The 20452-nt window shown below is 39.4% G+C and overlaps 1 protein-coding gene and 1 long non-coding RNA gene across 3 annotated transcripts in view; both read left to right on the top strand.

Annotated features, from left to right (window-relative positions):
• LOC133564196 (ras-related protein M-Ras) overlaps positions 1 to 17081 on the top strand; it is a 43756-nt gene extending 26675 nt beyond the window's left edge. The window contains exons 2-6 of one of the 2 annotated variants that reach the window (XM_061918345.1): positions 5974 to 6222; positions 6605 to 6758; positions 9025 to 9124; positions 9193 to 9272; positions 14525 to 17081. In XM_061918345.1, the coding sequence (XP_061774329.1) occupies positions 6030 to 6222; positions 6605 to 6758; positions 9025 to 9124; positions 9193 to 9272; positions 14525 to 14624 (627 nt within the window). In that variant the 5' untranslated portion in view covers positions 5974 to 6029 and the 3' untranslated portion in view covers positions 14625 to 17081. The remainder of the gene's footprint in view (positions 1 to 5973; positions 6223 to 6604; positions 6759 to 9024; positions 9125 to 9192; positions 9273 to 14524) is intronic. The other variant, XM_061918346.1, reaches the window with a different exon arrangement.
• The window catches only part of LOC133564197 (uncharacterized), a 285115-nt gene that overhangs the window by 263621 nt on the left and 1042 nt on the right, over positions 1 to 20452 (top strand). The window contains exon 2 of the long non-coding RNA XR_009809247.1: positions 17168 to 20452. This exon is cut by the window's right edge and continues 1042 nt beyond it. This is a non-coding gene — a long non-coding RNA (uncharacterized LOC133564197). The remainder of the gene's footprint in view (positions 1 to 17167) is intronic.

Below are 20452 nucleotides of genomic sequence, written 5' to 3'. Positions count from 1 at the left end.
TTGTTGTGAATTTTTGCAATTGGGTAATAGTGAAAGTTGTGTTGTGGCTTTATGTTGTTGAATTTTGGCTTTAAGTTGTGGTGTTTGTATTTGTTGCGACTGTGGCAATTGAGTAGTAGTGAAAGTTGTTGTGTTCCGGCTTAATGTTGTTGTGTTGTGGCGTTTATTTGTTGTGACTTTTGCAATTGTGTAGTAGATGAAAATTGTTGTGTTGTGGCGTTTGTATTTGTTGTGACATTTGTAATCGTGCTATAGCTGAAAGTTGCGTTGTGGCTTTATGTTGTGTTTTGGCTTTTTGTTGTGTTGTGGCGTTTATTCGTTGTGACTTTTGCAATTGGGTAATAGTGAAAGTTGTGTTGTGGCTTTATGTTGTTGGATTTTGGCTTTAAGTTGTGGTGTTTGTATTTGTTGCGACTGTGGCAATTGAGTAATAGTGAAAGTTGTTGTGTTCTGGCTTAATGTTGTTGTGTTGTGGCGTTTATTTGTTGTGATTTGTGACTTTTAAGTGTCTTTGTGTTGGTTCGGGGGCGTATTTGTTGTGACATTTGCAATTGTGCTATAGCTTTTTGTTGTTGTTTTGTGGCTTTATGTTGTTGTGTTGTGGTATTTGCATTTGTTGCGCCTCTTTATTACAGTAGGGAGTAGTAGCAGGTCAAACCACTGCTCGCTTAACCTGAAATTATTTCTATATTAATGTATTTTGTATTTGTTTTATTTCTATCTCAACAGAAGTAGCAGGTAAATCTACTTTTTAAAATCTTGGTTGTTGTACTTTTATTGAAAATTGCTTAAATGTTGAAAATGAGAGGAGAAAATGTTTCCTCTTGTTAAGTCAACCTAATGTCTTGCGTGCACTTTATTCATATAAAAACAATAACAAGATCTGATAGCTCATTTTATCACCTATTCTGTGTTATATGTGTTTTATGTTGCACGATTGCACCAAGAAAATATCCTAGTTTGTGAACCCGTTCTCAAACAATGGCAATAAAAACTATTCTGATTCTGATGAGATGTGAATGCATTAACATGGTTTATTAGCTGCCATGGAGAGCAGGGCTGCTGACTTTAATGTGGCTTTGCACTGTACAGGGACGTTAGCAAGGGCGCCACAGGGTGTTGAGGACGCCTTCGTTCGCTTGTCGTCGATAAGTTTGTGACACACCTGCATTATTACGATGTAATGATAGTACTCCAAGCTCCAATCGGCTGAATAATATCGTATATCGTGCTAGAGTCGATCATGGTAAATGGCACAGTCTGTCCTTTCCTGAGCTCGTCTCCCATGAAGCACCAAGTGACTGGCAGCTCACAAACAGATGGACAAACACATGCAGCACGACATTTTTTTTTCTCCCAGTTTTGTTAACGGACCAGAAGGTGGGCTCTCTCTTGAAAGCCTTTCCAGTTTGTTCAAAGTCACGGTCTAGATCCATCCTATCTTGCCGATTGTATTGTACCATATGTCCCGGCAAGAAATCTGCGTTCAAAGGACTCCGGCTTATTAGTGATTCCCAAAGCCCCAAAAAAAGTCTGCGGGCTATAGAGCGTTTTCATTTCGGGCTCCAGTACTCTGGAATGCCCTCCCGGTAAAAGTTCGAGATGCCACCTCAGTAGAAGCATTTAAGTCTCACCTTAAAACTCATTTGTATACTCTAGCCTTTAAATAGACTCCCTTTTTAGACCAGTTGATCTGCCGTTTCTTTTCTTTTTCTCCTATGTCCCACTCTCCCTTGTGGAGGGGGTCCGGTCCGATCCGGTGGCCATGTACTGCTCGCCTGTGTATCGGCTGGGGACATCTCTGCGCTGCTGATCCGCCTCCGCTTGGGATGGTTTCCTGCTGGCTCCGCTGTGAACGGGACTCTCGCTGCTATGTTGGATCCGCTTTGGACTGGACTCTCGCGACTGTGTTGGATCCATTATGGATTGAACTTTCTCAGTATCATGTTAGACCCACTCGACACCCATTGCTTTCCTCCTCTCCAAGGTTCTCATAGTCATCATTGTCACCGACGTCCCACTGGGTGTGAGTTTTCCTTGCCCTTATGTGGGCCTACCGAGGATGTCGTAGTGGTTTGTGCAGCCCTTTGAGACACTAGTGATTTAGGGCTATATAAGTAAACATTGATTGATTGATTGATTTGACAAACCGCGGGCTGATGGAAGTGTTTTTGTATCCGTCAATGTCCATCATTACTAATAAAGTTAAAGTAGCAATAATTGTCACAAAAACACTAGGTGTGGCGAAATTATTCTCTGCATTTGACCCATCAGCCTTGATCACCCACTGGGAGGTGAGGGGAGCAGTGAGCGGCAGTGCTGCTATTTTTAGGACCTATCTGATTAAGAACCAGGAGAAAAATATATTAATCATCATCAATCTTTATTGCAGACCTTAAAGGCCTACAGAAACCCACTACTAGCGACCACGCAGTCTGATAGTTTATATATCAATGATGAAATCTTAACATTGCAACACATGCCAATGTTTAGTTTACTAAATTACAATTTTAAATTTCCCGCGGAGTTTCCTGTTGAAAACGTCTCGGAATGATGACACGTGTTTGTGATGTTATTGGTTGGGAGGGGACATACTAGCCCAGCACAACATGCGGCTAGAAGTCGTCTCTTTTCATCGCGCAATTCCACAGTATTTTGGACATCTGTGTTGCTGAATCTTTTGCAATTTGTTCAATTAATAATGGAGACGTCAAAGAAGAAAGATGGAGATGGGAAGCTTTAGCCTTTAGCCACTCAAACACACGGTGTTTCCTTGTTTAAAATTCCTGGAGGTGAGGCGATACTATGGATCAGAGCGGTCAAGCGAACATGGTTCCCGACCACTTTGTCAACCAGCAGGTTTCGGTGAGAAAATTGTGGTAAAAAGTCGCCTCTTACCGGAGATCTGCAGAGCTTCTGTCCTGCTGCAGCTTCGTGACTTCTCTCAGAGACTGGCGTCAACACACCCGTGGACACACCCGTCCGACTATCAGGTACTATTTAACTCACTAAAACACTAGCAACACAATAGAAAGATAAGGGATTTCCCGGAATTATCCCAGTAAATGTGTCTAAAAACATCTGAATCACTCCCAATGCAATCGCCTTTTTTTTCCCTAGTCCTTCACTCTAAATTTCCTCATCCACGAATCTTTCATCCCCGCTCAAATTAATGGGGAAATTGACGCTTTCTCTGTCCGAATAGCTCCTGCTGCTGGAGGCTCACATCATAAACAATGTGAGGATGTGAGGAGCCCTCACACCGGTGATGTCATCGTCTGCTACTTCCGATAAAGGAAAGGCTTTTTTATTAGCGACCAAAAGTTGCGAACTTTATCGTCGATGTTCTCTACTAAATCCTTTCAGCAAAAATATGGCAATAGAATGGACCTGTTATCCCCGTTTAAATAAGAAAATCTCTTTTCAGTAGGCCTTTAAGATCCATTACACATATAAAAATATAATACAAAAAATAGAAAATAAAACATAATTAAAGCTGCAAGCAGCAATGGACGGGACCGAGTATATATGGAAGTGGCTGAGGAGAGGGAAGTCTGGGCTTCCCAGATCTAAGTTAGAACAACACACTACTTTGTATTATATTTTAGTTTTTACCTTCTATAACGTGTCTACTGACAGATATAAGCTAGAACTATACACTGCTTTTTATTATAAATGTTGTAGTTTTTACCTTCCATAACGTGTCTACTGACAGTTATAAGTTAGAAAAACCCTATGCTAACCGCTCATTGAAAATACATGGGTACGGCTAGTAGCTACTATTAGCAAACAGATGCACCTGCCAACTCGGCGCATAAAAAGTGCAGATGGTCTTAAAACGCCACAACAGTCAGGCACCATATGTAAGTACCCAAAATAAAGACTCGACATACAAAGAAATTCAATCGGAGCAGAAACATAGGAGGAAACGGGATTAAAACCCGATGCTAACCGCCCATTGAAAATACATGAGTACGGCTAGTAGCTACTATTAGCAAACAGATAGACTTACCAACTCGGCGCATAAAAAGTGCAGATGGCCTTAAAACGCCACAACAGTCAGGCACCATATGTAAGTACCCAAAATAAAGACTCGACATACAAAGAAATTCATTCGGAGCAGAAACATAGGAGGAAACGGGATTAAAACCCGATGCTAACCGCCCATTGAAAATACATGAGTACGGCTAGTAGCTACTATTAGCAAACAGATAGACTTACCAACTCGGCGCATAAAAAGTGCAGATGGCCTTAAAACGCCACAACAGTCAGGCACCATATGTAAGTACCCAAAATAAAGACTCGACATACAAAGAAATTCATTCGGAGCAGAAACATAGGAGGAAACGGGATTAAAACCCGATGCTAACCGCCCATTGAAAATACATGGGTACGGCTAGTAGCTACTATTAGAAAACAGATAGACTTACCAACTCGGCGTAATATCTCAACATCGACACACTCGGCCCTGATGGTCGGCACCAATAAGTTCACAATTAGTTGAAAAATGTTGGACAGTTGTTTTTAGGATATGCAGGCAAACGACAACTTTAAAACATACCGGCTTAGCTACAGCACCTGGCAGCCATCTTGGTATAGACGATCACAGCCCCTCCCTCAAAAATGTTGGTGCGTGCGCACCAGCAGCAGACGGTATGGAAAAAAAACGTCTCGCTCACTGTGTCCGCGCATGGCGGCCATCTTTGAAATGGTTTCCAGCGCAGCGGTTCTTTGAAGGCTGATAAAATCAAAACCGTGGCAGTAATTAAAACTCTTTCATCAACTTTTAATCAGAAGTGTTCAATCCCTCTCCTGTGGTAGTTTGAAGCTGACACGACAAACGCGCTCAGAGGAGATAATGTTTGAAAAAAGGTGACCAGTTTTTACAAAACTTTTGTTTTGAAGGGGGGGATTGCAAACTTCCTGTTGATTTTTGCTGGGGCCTGTCAATATATGAAATGTAGGTCTAAGTGAGACCTACATAGAGGTTTTTGTTTCATGTCTCCGACATTCCTACTGGAAGTCACAGGCAGTTTTGTCTGTGTTTTCTTCCTAGGAGCAGTTTTGTCTGTATTTTATTCCTAGGGGGCGCTAACTTTGACGAAAGTAATTTATAAATTTAACATATTGCTACAATAACAAACGTTAAAAAAGGAAATTTAATTTATATTAATATCGGCAAAGGAGGATTTGACGAGAAACGAGCAAACGGAGGGAGTGGCCCTGTGTGTGTGTGTGTGTGTGTGTGTGTGTGTGTGTGTGTGTTTTCTTGGCTTCCACTATCTCTTTGATGTGAGCAAGCACAAAGAGATAGAGGACGAAGAAGAGGGGCGGTACAACTTAATTGGTAGAGTGGCCGTGCCAGCAAGGTGAGGGTTCCAGGTTTGATCCCCGCTTCCGCCATCCTAGTCACTGCTGTTGTGTCCTTGGGCAAAACCTGCTCCCAGTGCCACCCACACTGGTTTAAATGTTACTTAGATAATGGTTTTCACTATGTAAAGCGCTTTGAGTAACTAGAGAAAAAGCGCTATATAAATATAATTCATTTCACAATTCAGCGGGACATGAAATGAAGGGTTTGCGCACAAAACGTTTGTGAACTGAAAGGTTTTCAAATGGAAGGGTTCGTAAATCAAGGTTTCACTGCAGTAGGTCTGGATTAATTTTTGCCTCATTCCTGTGAGAATCCTGCGGTTGACTGAAGCATTAAAGCGTGGGCGTTCAGTTTTCCAGTACTAGGTGCAGTGTGCTCAAACAACCACCAGGTGGCATCTGTGAGCAGATACTACTGTATCATATCTTTCTCTTCCTCAACTATAAGTCATAGTCCTTTTTCTCTGGTTGTGGGGCAGACTGGCCCGTACAGGCACATGCATCCTCCGCTAATACAAAGCAGCATATAGTTGGAGCTTATATCTGTCCGTTTTCATCAGTCCAAAGTTTTGATTTTGCCCTTCGCGCCCTCCATTGCAGGCCCGAGCGTCTCAGCTGCTGCGCACACGCCACCTTTCCACCGCCGCGGGGTAGCCATGGCGACCAGCGCCGTGCCAAGTGACAACCTGCCGACGTACAAGCTGGTGGTGGTGGGAGACGGCGGTGTCGGGAAGAGTGCGCTCACCATCCAGTTTTTCCAGAAGATCTTCGTGCCGGACTACGACCCCACCATAGAGGACTCGTACCTCAAACACACAGAGATAGACGCGCAGTGGGCCATACTGGACGGTGAGTACCAGGTACACCCGGGGGGTGTTTCTGTAGTGGGAGTGGGTGAGGACCCACCTGAGAAGACTGTATTAACGGCTACCTGCTGGTTGTTTGAGCACACTGCAGCTAGTCCTGGATAGTCCCACTCCTTTAATGTTTCAGTCACTCGCAGGATTCTCACAGGAATAAGGCAAAAATATGACATTTGTTTACTGTAAATTTAGACGACTAATTTTTTGCCAGGACAAAAGGCTGACAAAGTCAGAAGAGTAGCAAGTCTGAGGTTGAGTCCAAGAAAAAAAAAACATAGCATATGATGTGACCTTTTTTTTGTTGTTGTTGAAAAAATAAGCAATAAGTCAGTAAGGCATGTTTGTGTGTTGCCGTATGTGCCGCCCAGTGCTGGACACAGCAGGCCAGGAGGAGTTCAGCGCCATGAGGGAGCAGTACATGAGGACGGGGGACGGCTTCCTCATCGTCTTCTCTGTCACCGACAAGGCCAGCTTTGAACACGTTGACCGCTTCCATCAACTCATACTGCGAGTCAAAGACAGGTCAGACATCATGGAGGGATGGCACGCACGCACGCACGCACGCACGCACGCACGCACGCACGCACGCACGCACGCACGCACGCACGCACGCACGCACGCACGCACGCACGCACGCGTATATGGTTGTTAAACATAGTGTCCAGCTTTATGATCATGACACTAAACTTCATGATAGTGATGCTACACTGTATAATCGTGATGCTATACTGTATGATACTGACACTACACTTTATAATAGTGACACTACTCTGATTGTGTCATTACTGTGTATGATTGTGACACTACACTTTATGATGGTGATGCTACACTTTATGAAAGTGACGGTGCACTTTATGAAAGTGATGCTACACTTTATGATAGTGACACTAAACTTCATGAAAGTGACACTACACTTTACGAAAGTGACGCTACACTTTATGACAGTGAGGCTTCACTTTATAATAGTGACGCTACACTATGACAGTGACACTACACTTCATGATCGTGACACTACACTTCATGATCGTGACACTACACTGTATGGTAATGACACTACACTGTATGATAGTGACGCTACGCTGTATGATCGTGACACTACTCTATGATTGTGACACTACACTTTATGAAAGTGACGCTACACTTTATGAAAGTGACGCTACACTTTATGAAAGTGACGCTACACTTTATGATAATGACGCTACACTTTATGATAATGACGCTTCACTTTATGATAGTGACGCTACACTTTATGCTTGTGACATTACACTTTATGATAGTGACACTACACTGTATAATAGTGACACTACACTGTATGATAGTGACACTATATGAGTGACACTACACTGACACTATATGAGTGACACTACACTGTTATGATAGTGACACTACACTGTATGATAGTGACACTACACTGTATGATAGTGACACTACACTGTATGATAGTGACACTACACTGTATGATAGTGACACTACACTGTATGATAGCGACACTACACTGTTATGATAGTGACACTACACTGTATGATAGCGACACTACACTGTATGATAGCGACACTACACTGTATGATAGTGATACTACACTGTATGATTGCGACACTACACTGTATGATAGTGAGTGACACTACACTGTATGGTAGTGACACTACACTGTATGATAGTGAGTGACACTACACTGTATGGTAGTGACACTACACTGTATGGTAGTGACACTACACTGTATGATAGTGACACTACACTGTATGATAGCGACACTACACTATATGGTAGCGACACTACACTGTATGATAGCGACACTACACTGTATGATAGCGACACTACACTGTATGGTAGTGACACTACACTGTATGATAGTGACACTACACTGTATGATAGCGACACTACACTGTATGGTAGTGACACTACACTGTATGGTAGTGACACTACACTGTATGATAGTGACACTACACTGTATGATAGTGACACTACACTGTATGGTAGTGACACTACACTGTATGGTAGCGACACTACACTGTATGATAGTGACACTACACTGTATGATAGTGACACTACACTGTTATGATAGTGACACTACACTGTATGATAGTGACACTACACTGTATGATAGTGACACTACACTGTTATGATAGTGACACTACACTGTATGATAGTGACACTACACTGTTATGATAGTGACACTACACTGTATGATAGTGACACTACACTGTATGATAGTGACACTACACTGTTATGATAGTGACACTACACTGTATGATAGCGACACTACACTGTATGATAGTGAAACAACAGGAGTGTGACAGGTGACGCAGTAACTCACCAAAGAGTCAAATAAAAATAGTTTCAAGCCTTAGTATTTTTAAAAGTGATATTTTTCTATTTCCATTCAAAGGTCAATCAAATGATCACAAAACTTGCCTCCATTCAACTTTTTCAATTAATTATAAAACTCTTTTGACACAAAGACAAAGGTATACAAATAAGTCTCCCGTATTCAGTTTTCCCCCCAAAGTGTGTTGTGCAAGTATGAAGCTTTTCAAAGTTCCAACTACAGCTCATGAAAACAAAGATTGAGTACAAATCAGTCCGGTTGAACTTAGCAGGCTCAGCAGAAATGTTCAGAGGGTGGAGCGTGTTATGAGGTCACTTCCTCTTTTCTCATCTCAGTTTAACACCCAAATCTTCTCAAAAGTCACTTCTAAAAGTGGAAAAGAAGGAAGTTGTTGATGTTTGGTCACAGTGTCCGGGTGTTATTGATGAAATATGAACCATTGTGTTTGTTTCTCCCGCCCAGGGAGGCCTTTCCTATGGTCCTGGTGGCAAACAAAGTGGACCTGGTCCACTTGAGAAAGATCACCACAGACCAGGGCCAAGAAATGGCTGCGAAACATAATGTAAGCGACTTCTCGGCAAGTGTGCACCTTCTTGTTGTTTTTTCACTCAAATCTTTTGTTTTGTTTAGATAACTTATATCGAAACCAGCGCCAAGGATCCTCCGATGAACGTGGACAAGGCCTTTCACGAGCTGGTCCGTGTTATCAGGTAAATATTGCCTCCAAATGCAGAAACATAAGGCCTCGGTTGTCTCCTAAAACTATTTGTTTTGGGTCTTGGCTTTGTTAGCAGAGCATTGCGTCCTACTGACTGATATGTTATGCTACTCATCTTCCTATTTAGGACTTTTGTTAGGTCACATTAGGGCCGCTGATATTTGCCAAAAAATGCGTATCGGCAAGGCATGGGAAAATACCGATCCAGATCCAGTTTTTAAAAAAAACTCCCGTCCGTGTTTTCCAACACACCGATTTAAATAATACATTCCACTCTTCTGCTGCTCCCTAAACTTCGTTCCGCATTTTCCAGAACACCTTCAAAACATCCACAGGTCTGCGTTTTAACCGTTCAGACGGCCGTGTGAATTAAAAGTTACGGTAAAAATGTCAGCTGAGTGGGATTATTTTATCCTACAAAACGAAAAAGATGAAGAGGTGGAGTGCAAAACATGCCACAATAAAGTCAAGCGTGGTGGTAAAGTTGTAAGACATTTTAAGGACTCTTGCGAGTGAGAGGCTTTTTAGCACTCATCAATGATGAACACAGGAGCAGGCTGACACCTGAGCATCTTGAAGTGCTCGTCTTTGTTAGAAAGAATCTCCCCATTATGCTTGGACTTAAATTGTTTGCCCTCCCTAACTGGGGCAAACAATTGAAGGGAGTGTGTAGGTATATATATATATATATATATATATATATATATATATTTTTTTTTTTTAAGTTTACACTTGTTCAAGAGCAAGTATCGATGCTGAGTTATAGACATTTTATCCCACTTAGGTTGTTTGTGTGTTTTGCTTTTTTTAATAATGTTTATAGCATTATTTGCACTTTATACTGTTCACTTTTTTACTGTTTAATGATGCCATTTGTTTGTCATGTATGATTTTTGATATTTTGTGTTTATCCTTAAATACCAACTACTGTGTATTATTCAAACTCACCTAATTCAGTTGGCTAGTTTTTATCAAGAGTACTAAAATCCTTTTCAGCATGAATCTGACAACTAAGTAGGCTAAATAACTTTAAACTTTAATACATGCTCGGATAGGCCAGTATCGGTCAGTATCGGTATTGGATCGGAAGTGCAAAAACCTGGATCGGGACATCTCTAGGTCACATACTTCTGTTATTTTTATTTAAAAGTTCAAAACATAAGTTAGCTCCACAGAATGACTCAAACATCCTCCTAAATAGGAAACAAAGCAGAACTGAAGACAGAATGTAGAGTTTCTTGTGGATTTATTTTGAATTATTTGCACCCTCTGCTGGTAGTTACTGAGTACTTAAAGCCTACTGAAACCCACAACTACCGACCTCGCAGTCTGATAGTTTATATATCAATGATGAAATCTTAACATTGCAACACATGCCAATACGGCCTTTTTAATTTACTAAATTGCAATTTGAAATTTCGCACGGAAGTATCATGCTAAAACGTAGCGGTTTGATGACGCGTGACGTCACGCATTGTAGAGGACATTTTGGTCAAGCACCGTTCACAGCTATAAGTCGTCTCTTTTCATCGCATTATTCCACAGTATTCTGAACATCTGTGTTGCTGAATCTTTTGCAATTTGTTCAATTAATAATGGAGACGTCAAAGAAGAAAGATGTAAGTGGGAAGCGGTGTATTGCGGCCGCCTTTAGCAACACAAACACAGCCGGTGTTTCCTTGTTTACATTCCCGAAAGATGACGGTGAAGCTTTACTATGGAACAGAGCGGTCAAGCAAACATGGTTCCCTACCACATGTCAACCGGCAGGTTTTGGTGAGAAAATTGTGGTAATAAGTCGGCTCTTACCGTAGACATGAGCGAAAAGCTTGCGTCGTTCCTCCTGCACCTGTCAAAGAAGCAGGACTCTCTTGTCTCCTTACCACCGGCCGCAACCGACCGTCGGATGCTTCCACCGTGAAGGAGGGAAAATCTATTTAAAAAAAAAAAAATTAAACACTGAAAAAATGTACAATGCAGGCGTGGACAAAAAAGTCACTGAAACAACTCTAAGTTGACAAAAGTAATATTTAAGAAATTTATTTTAAATAAGAATTTTATATATATATATATATATATATATATATATATATTTATTTATTTTTTATTTTTATTTCTTTAATTTAAAGAAAATCCACTGAAAAAGTGCAATACGGACATGGATAAAGTAGGCACTGAAATAACTCTAAGCTGACAAAAGTAATATTTAACAAATGTATTTTAAATAAGAATTATATATATATATATATATATATATATATATATTTATTTTATTTTTTTTTATTTAAAGAAAATCCACTGAAAAGGTGCAATACAGATGTGGATAAAGTAGGCACTGAAATAACTCTAAGCTGACAAAAGTAATATTTAAGAAATGTATTTTAAATAAGAATTATATATATATATATATATATATATATATATATATATATATATATTTATTTTATTTTTTTTTATTTAAAGAAAATCCACTGAAAAGGTGCAATACAGATGTGGATAAAGTAGGCACTGAAATAACTCTATGCTGACAAAAGTAATATTTAAATGTATTTTAAATTGAAATTGTATTATTATATTTATCATATTTAGAAATCATATTTATTTTTTAAACCGAAAAAGTACAATACAGCCGTACATAAAATAGTTACTGAAATAACTATGCTGACAAAATTAATATTTAAGGATTGTATTTATAATTAAATCTGTATTATATTTGTTATATAAATCTTTGATTTAAATAGTTTTTTATTTAATGAAGAAGTGCAATACAGACGTGGATAAAATAGGCACGGAAATAACTCTATGCTGACAAAATTAATATTTAAGAAATGTATTTTAAATTAAAATTGTATTATATTTATTATATACATTTTATTTATTTTTTTTAAACTAAAAAATTACAATAGAGGCGTGCATAAACTAGTCACTGAAATAACTATGCTGACAAAAGTAATATTTAAGAAATGTTTTAAATTAAAATTATACATATATAAATTTACATTTTTATTTAGAGAAAATCCATATTTCATAATATCTAAGAAATGTATTTTAAATTAAAATTGCATTATATTTATTATATAAATCCTTTATTTAAATTGTTTGTATTTATTTATTGAAAAAGTACAATTCAGGCGTGGACAAAACCGTCATTAAAATAACTAAGCTGACAAAAGTAATTTATAAGAAATGTATTTTATCAAGCTACGAAGCGCTTGGGAGACTAATGTGGAGTTTTTATGCAAGTCAGCAAGAAGCTGGATGTTTACAGAAAAAAGCAAACCAAGAAAAGAACAACACCCCAGCTGGGAAACGCAAAGACATAATCAGGACTCGGTGACTCGATTATGTTCTCAGGCTGCTTTTATCCCTCCAGGATTTAGCTGGCTTTTTTTTTTTCATGGTAGCTGCCTAAAATGTCCGATTTCTTAGCAGCATTTTCAAAAAGTTGTGCTGGTTTAAGGTACGTGTGAATGCTTTAGAGCAGGGGTCACCAACCTTTTGGAAAGCAAGAGCTACTTCTTGGGTACTGATTAATGCGAAGGGCTACCAGTTTGATACACACTTAGATAAATTACCAGAAATAGCCAATTTGCTCAATTTACCTTTAACTCGATGTTATTATTAATAATTAATGATATTTATCTTTGTGGAAACACTGATCATCTTAATGATTTCTCACAACAAATATATACTTTTGATGACATGTTTTAAATAGGTTAAAATCCAATCTGCACTTTTTAGAATATATAACAAATTGGACCAAGCTATATTTCTAACAAAGACAAATCGTTATTTTTTTCTAGATTTTCCTGAACAAAATTTTTAAAAGAAATTCAAATGTATTTGCAATAAGATTTAAATTTGATTCTACAGATTTTCTAGATTTGCCAGAATATTTTTATTTTATTTTAAGCCTAGTAAGTTTGAAAAAATATTTCACAAATATTCTTCGTCGAAAAAACAGAAGCTAAAATGAAGAATTAAATTAAAATGCATTTATCATTCTTTACATCAAAAAAATAAATTTACTTGAGCATTGATTTAAATTGTCAGGAAAGAAGAGGAAGGAATTTAAAAGGTAAAAAGATATATGTGTTTAAAAATACTAAAGTCATTTTTAAGGTTGTATTTTTTTCTCTAAAATTGTCTTTCTGAAAGTTATAAGAAGTAAAATAAAAAAATTGTTTTTTTTTATTTAAACAAGTGAAGAACAGGTCTTTAAAATATTTTCTTGGATTTTCAAACTCTATTTGAGTTTAGTCTCTTTTAGAATGAAAAATGTCGAGCAAAGCGAGCCCAGCTTGCTAGTAAATAAATACAATTTAAAAAATAGAGGCAACTCACTGATAAGTGCTGCTGTGAAAGACTCAAGCCGTCGTCTTGCGGGTTCCAGGGACCACCAAGGAAGGACATGCCTTTTGAGCAGGTGTAGACTTCTTTTGTTTTTCAATAAACAAAAGTCTTTTGCGTGTTGCTTTTCATCCTTCCCGTTGTCTGCGTCTGCCTCTCGCTCTCTTCCGGGTTGCTCGTGTTGTCGTCTCTTTCTCGTTCCTTCCTCGTACGGGTTGCTCTCGCTCCGCACCAGCCCCGTTCTCTCCTCCCTCTCCCCCTTTTACACAGCGAGAGGAGATACGTTAATCGTGTACGGGTGCGCGATCCACACACCTGATCTTGTTTGTGGCGTCGGTCCCGGCACGCCCTGCCTCGCCGCTCGCTCACCATCCCCGACTCCTCGCCGCCATCTTGGGCCGGGCCCCGCCTCTCCACAGATGCTTTTTGAGCGATTTTTTAGAACAGGCCAGCGGGTGACTCATCTGGTCCTTACCAGTTTGGAGCATTCACTCAATTACAATTGGGCCGGTATAGCTCGGTTGGTAGAGCAGCCGTGTCAGCAACTTGAGGGTTGCAGGTTCGATTCCCGCTTCTGCCACCCTAGTCACTGCCGTTGTGTCCTTGGGCAAGACACTTTACCCACCTGCTCCCAGTGCCACCCACACTGGTTTAAAAATGTAACTTAGATATTGGGTTTCACTATGTAAAGCGCTTTGAGTCACTAGAGAAAAGCGCTATATAAATATAATTCACTCAATTACAATCTTCATACTCCTGGAAAATATTAGGGTCTTTTCTTAAAGTGAATTGAAATGATGCATGCGTGTAGTTAATTGCGATGAATCTAAATATTCATCTGATGAGAGAATGAGCTGGAATTGCACTTTGATTCCTGTGTTCCCTTGTTGCCAGGCAACAAGTCCCAGAGAAGAACCAGAAGAAAAAGAAGAAGATGAAATGGAGGGCAGAACGTTCCACAGGTTCCCACAGGCTGCGTTGTGTCATATTGTGACCTCCTTCCTCATTACCACATCACACACACACACACACGCACACACACACACATATTATGGGATGTCAGGGAACTCGTCAGCAGTCCGTGACGACTGGAGCACAAGACGTTTTGTGGATCAACAGGAGGAGCTTATCCTCATTTTCCCATGAATATTATGAATGTTGATTTGCTGCAGACTCTGCGGAGATGAAGACGACCAATTTACGACAAAAAAAAAAAGAAGGGAAGGATGCGCGCCCTCCCGCCACCAGGGGGCAGCGCCTGTGCTTTTTAGCGGGCAGACCGAGGCCTGGTCACATGATCGGAGGACCGCACAAAGACGTAAGAAGCTTTTGTTTTCATATCAGCTGTTTTTTGTACGACATCCATGCACGATTCCAATGATCGTACTCACTGGAGTATTGGGGTCACACGCAAACTAAAGTCCTAACGTGTATTATTCGATGATTAATTACCGTATTTTTCGGACAATAAGTCGCAGTTTTAGACATAAACTACGGAACGACTTATGTGTGAAATTTTTAACACGTTACCGTAAAATATCAAAATCCGTATTTCCTCGAATTGCCACCGGGGCGCTTATTAATTTGAAACCTCTTCTCACTACGGCGCTTACCAAAGGCATGCGGTAAATTTAGGCCTGCGCTTATAAATTTGAGTGTGATGTAAGGATACCATCATGAAAAGCACATTTAATAAAAAAAAACGTTATTATGGTCTTACCTTTACTTATAAATGAAGTCCATGAATTGATTAACGTGGACCCCGACTTAAACAAGTTGAAAATCTTATTGGGGTGTTACCATTTAGTGGTCAATTGTGCGGAATATGTACTGTACTGTGCAATCTACTAATAAAAGTATCAATCAATCAATCAAACCATGCGCAGCTCCTTCTGATCAAAAGCATCGATAACTTGTTTATAGAAGTCTTCCTTATCTTTCTTCAGTTTTAAAAGTCTCTCTGTCTCCATGGAGATCTTCCTTTATTACCTCCTGCTTCGATTGAAAGTCCAGTTTAGAAAACTGCTTTATTTTAGATATGTAATCCTCCATGTTAAAAGTGCAAGCGAGAGGAAAAAATAAACGATCGCTGCTTGTTGTCACTTCTTCTGCAGCCGAGTTGTCGCAAGAAGGATCACTAGCGGGGCGGCATGGCGTAGTGGGTAGAGCGGCCGTGCCAGAAACCTGAGGGTTGCAGGTTCGCTTCCCACCTATTGACATCCAAATCGCTGCCGTTGTGTCCTTGGGCAGGACACTTCACCCTTTGCCCCCGATGCCGCTCACACTGGTGAATGAATGATGAATGAATGATTGGTGGTGGTCGGAGGGGCCGTAGGCGCAAACTGGCAGCCACGCTTCTGTCAGTCTACCCCAGCTGTGGCTACAAATGTAGCTTACCACCACCAGGTGTGAATGAATGATGGGTTCCCACTTCTCTGTGAGCGCTTTGAGTATCTAACAATAGAAAAGTGCAATATAAATCTAATCCATTATTATTATTATTATAGCGCCCTCTACCACCAGGAGGCGGGAGTCATTTAATGACTCATATTTGACACACGCAGCTACGGTATATTAATAAAACATAGCTGCTTACTGTTCTTTTTAGCATATTCAATAGCTTGGACCTTAAATCCTACTGAATAGCTCTTAATCTTCTTCCCTTTATGCGATTTCAATTGATTGAAATCAGCCTCCTCCATTTTGAAAATGATGACAGGGGAAGTGTCACTTGTGACGTGACAAGTTTGACCCGGTGGAAATTCTAGACATGCGCTAATAAAAATGATATTTTGCGAAACGAGTTATTCTAGGCAGGCGCATACTATATACCCGGCGGCAATTCAAGGAAATCCGGTAATATATTTATCTCATTCGCGGAAGAGACGAAGAAAATGTCAGCAATCGTCACACACACGTCAATCATTAAGACTTCGGCGGGGGAGGGTCATGGCAGAAGTGCATTGTGGGTAATGGAATGCTAACTGCTATATGCTACTGCCGTAGCTATTAAAATGGATCATTTCATCGTTGGCGGTAACTTATAAAAAATGAGAAGGGCTGAACAAAAATGGCACCGAAAAGGAGATCATGTACTGCAGATTACAAGCTGGATGTAGTGAAATATGCAGCAGAAAAGGACAAGAGGAAGCGGCGCATACCTTTGGAGTTGGCAGAGTTGTTTAGAAGCGACATCGAGGAAGAAGATTTCATGGGATTTATCGATTAGGAGTGACAGATTGTTTGGTAAACAAATAGCATGTTTTATATGTTATAGTTATTTGAATGACTCTTATCATAATATGTTAGTTAACATAGCAGGCACCTACTCAGTTGTTATTTATGTGTCATATAACGTACACTTTACTATTCTTTATTTATTTTAAATTGCCTTTCAAATGTCTATTCTTGGTGTTGGATTTTATCAAATAAATTTCCCCCCAAAATGCGACTTATACTCCAGTGCGACATATTTATTTATATATATATATATATATATATATGTTTATTTCCTTCTTTACTATGCATTTTCGGCAGGTGCGACTTGTAATCCGAAAAATACGGTACAAGTTTCAGTTGTGTTAATATTACAAATATGTTATTTTCGGTTAAAGTAGCAATGATTGTCACACACACACACACACACACACACACACACACACACACACACACACACACACACACACACACACACACTAGGTGTGGTGAGATTATCCTCTTGCATTTGACTCATCACCCTTGATCCCCTCCTGGGAGGTGAGGGGAGCAGTGAGCAGCAGCGCCCGGGTATCATTTTTGGTGATTTAACCCCCAATTCCAATTTTTATAGTCTTCGGTATGACTCCAACAAATTTATTCCTGTGAAAGTTGTTATTTCCCACAACATTGAACTTCTCATGTCAAAGAGGTCTCCTTGTGATGTATTAGTGTAAGATAATGACCATTTTGTTTAGCTATTAGTACAAAATGATTAAAACTAGGGCTGGACTTTCAATCACATTTTAAATGACATCTCAATTATGGCTTCTCACGATCATGAAAATATAATAATCTAAGGAAAAAAAACGACAAATGCTTGTGACGGTAACACAGATGAGTGAGCGTGTTTTAGGCGATACGGCCTTTTATTAATATCTCGATATTTTCAGGCCATGTCACGATACATGATTCATATCTCCATATTTTGCCTTAGCCTTGAATGAATACTTGATGCATATAATCACAGCAATATGATGATTCTATGTGTCTACATTAAAACATTCTTCTTCATACTGCATTAATACATGCTTATTTTAAACTTTCATTCAGAGGGAAATCACAACTAAAAGTGTATTTATTAAACAGTTAAGCAGTGGCAGAAACATTCATGTAATTTCCAAAACAGAAAGTGCAAGATTGTCAGAGACATTTTAAAACGAGCTATTAGTGCACTTTTGTGCATGATGTCACTAAGATGACATATCAAAAAAAGCACGAAATTAAAGTAAAATTTTTGTACAGAACGCCACTACAATAGTTTAAAACAAATAAAGTGCACTTTTGTGCATGATGTCACTAAGATGACATATCAAAAAAGCACAAAATTAAAGTACAATTTTTGTCCCGAACGCCACTACAATAGTTTAAAACAAATAAAGTGCACTTTTGTGCATGATGTCACTAAGATGACATATCAAAAAAGCACGAAATTAAAGTACAATTTTTGTACAGAACGCCACTACAATAGTTAAAAACAAATGAAGTGCACTTTTGTGCATGATGTCACTAAGATGACATATCAAAAAAAGCACGAAATTAAAGTACAATTTTTGTACAGAACGCCATTACAATAGTTTAAAACAAATAAAGTGCACTTTTGTGCATGATGTCACTAAGATGACATATCAAAAAAGCACGAAATTAAAGTACAATTTTTGTACAGAACGCCACTACAATAGTTAAAAACAAATGAAGTGCACTTTTGTGCATGATGTCACTAAGATGACATATCAAAAAAGCACGAAATTAAAGTACAATTTTTGTCCAGAACGCCACTACAATAGTTAAAAACAAATGAAGTGCACTTTTGTGCATGATGTCACTAAGATGACATATCAAAAAAAGCACGAAATTAAAGTACAATTTTTGTCCAGAACGCCACTACAATAGTTTAAAACAAAAAAAGTGCACTTTTGTGCATGATGTCACACAAGATATTTCAGTAAGTGTCAAATAAAAATGAGCTGCATAATAGGAAATCAAATAGTGTTTGTCCTTCACTATGTGGTTGACTATTTTTTCATACGGTGTTGATCTGGAAATAGTTGCTTCGGCATTTTGTTGGTGTGGCGCCGAACGGAGAGGTTGACATGCGGAGTTTCAAGCACTTCTTATTCTGTAGCAGGTGACTTTTAAATTTTTCTACCTTAGCGGTGCTGATACTTTTTGTAGCAACGCTTTTGCCGCATAATTGCTCAACATCTTCCCGCTTGAAGCCGAACCACCGCCAGACAATGCTGTTTTTCTTGGGAATTCTTCTTTCATTTGTTACCAGATTCGCACCTTTTCTCTCCCGCACCGACATGGCCATGTTAGCATCACAGCTAACATGGCCATGTCGCTACCTGTCTGCACGCGTGACGTTTGTAAGAAGGTGCGCTTGTTTTAAGTCTCTGTGAGAAGGAGAGAGAAGAAAGAGTGTAATGCCCAGAGCTAAAAGCAACTGCGTGAGAACGTATACTCCAATATCACGATATAGTCATTTTCTGTATCGCACAGAGACAAACCCGAGATATATGGAGTACATCGATATATCGCTCAGCCCTGGCGTGTTTGCTACTTTTTATTTGACACATGGCTCGTCGGCCTAATCAATAACCACCGAACTCAACAAAAAAAGCAAGACGTGATTTCACGTAACCTGAGACGGAATCCGCTGTTAAAACGCAGAATGTTAGAGGAATTGACATAAATGTTGTCTTGGCGAGGAGAAGGAATGTTTATTTAGGAAGATAACGTGTCCCGGAATTCTCATTTAGCCCCAAAACACGTTTTTAAATGTGAACATTATCGCAATTTCAGAAGGGTTAAAACCAATAAAAATCAGTTCCCAGTGGCTTATTTTATTTTTCAAAATTTTTTTCAAAATTTTACCCGTCCCGGAATTTCCCTAAAAAAAGCTTTAAAGTGCTTGATTTTCGCTATTTGCTTAAGCCACTGTCCATTTCCCTGTGACGTCACATAGCGATTCCAATACAAACAATGGCGAATACCACAGCAAGATATAGCGACATTAGCTTGGATTCAAACTCGGATTTCAGCGGCTTAAGCGATTCAACAGATTACGCATGTATTGAAACAGATGGTCGGAGTATGGAGGCAGATAGCGAAAACGAAATTGAAGAAGAAACTGAAGCTATTGAGCGAATAGCTATAGACGCTGTTCGGCCATCTTTGCGTTAGCATCGCCGGTAAAATGTGCAAACCAACCGATCAGGACTTTCGCATTGACACTGGATCAACTTAAATCCGTCGATTGGTAAGTGTTTGTTTCGCATTAAATGTGGGTGGAAGGAAACGCTGGATGTAAATAAAGTTTCAAATGTACATACAGGTAGCCTAAATAGCATGTTAGCATCGATTAGCTGGCAGTCATGCCGCGACCAAATATATCTGATTAGCACATAAGTCAATAACAACAACAACATTCACTTTTGTGATTTCGTTGACTTTATCGTTGGGAATGCATCTGCTTTGAGTGTCCATGAATTGATTAACTACCATGAATTGATTAACGTGGACCCCGACTTAAACAAGTTGAAAAACTTATTTGGGTGTTACCAT

This window comes from Nerophis ophidion, linkage group LG13 (genome assembly GCF_033978795.1).
Source record: "Nerophis ophidion isolate RoL-2023_Sa linkage group LG13, RoL_Noph_v1.0, whole genome shotgun sequence".
NCBI lineage: Eukaryota > Metazoa > Chordata > Actinopteri > Syngnathiformes > Syngnathidae > Nerophis > Nerophis ophidion.
The sequence above is the reverse complement of the archived record's forward strand: the minus strand, read 5'-3'. Positions and strand labels throughout refer to the sequence as shown.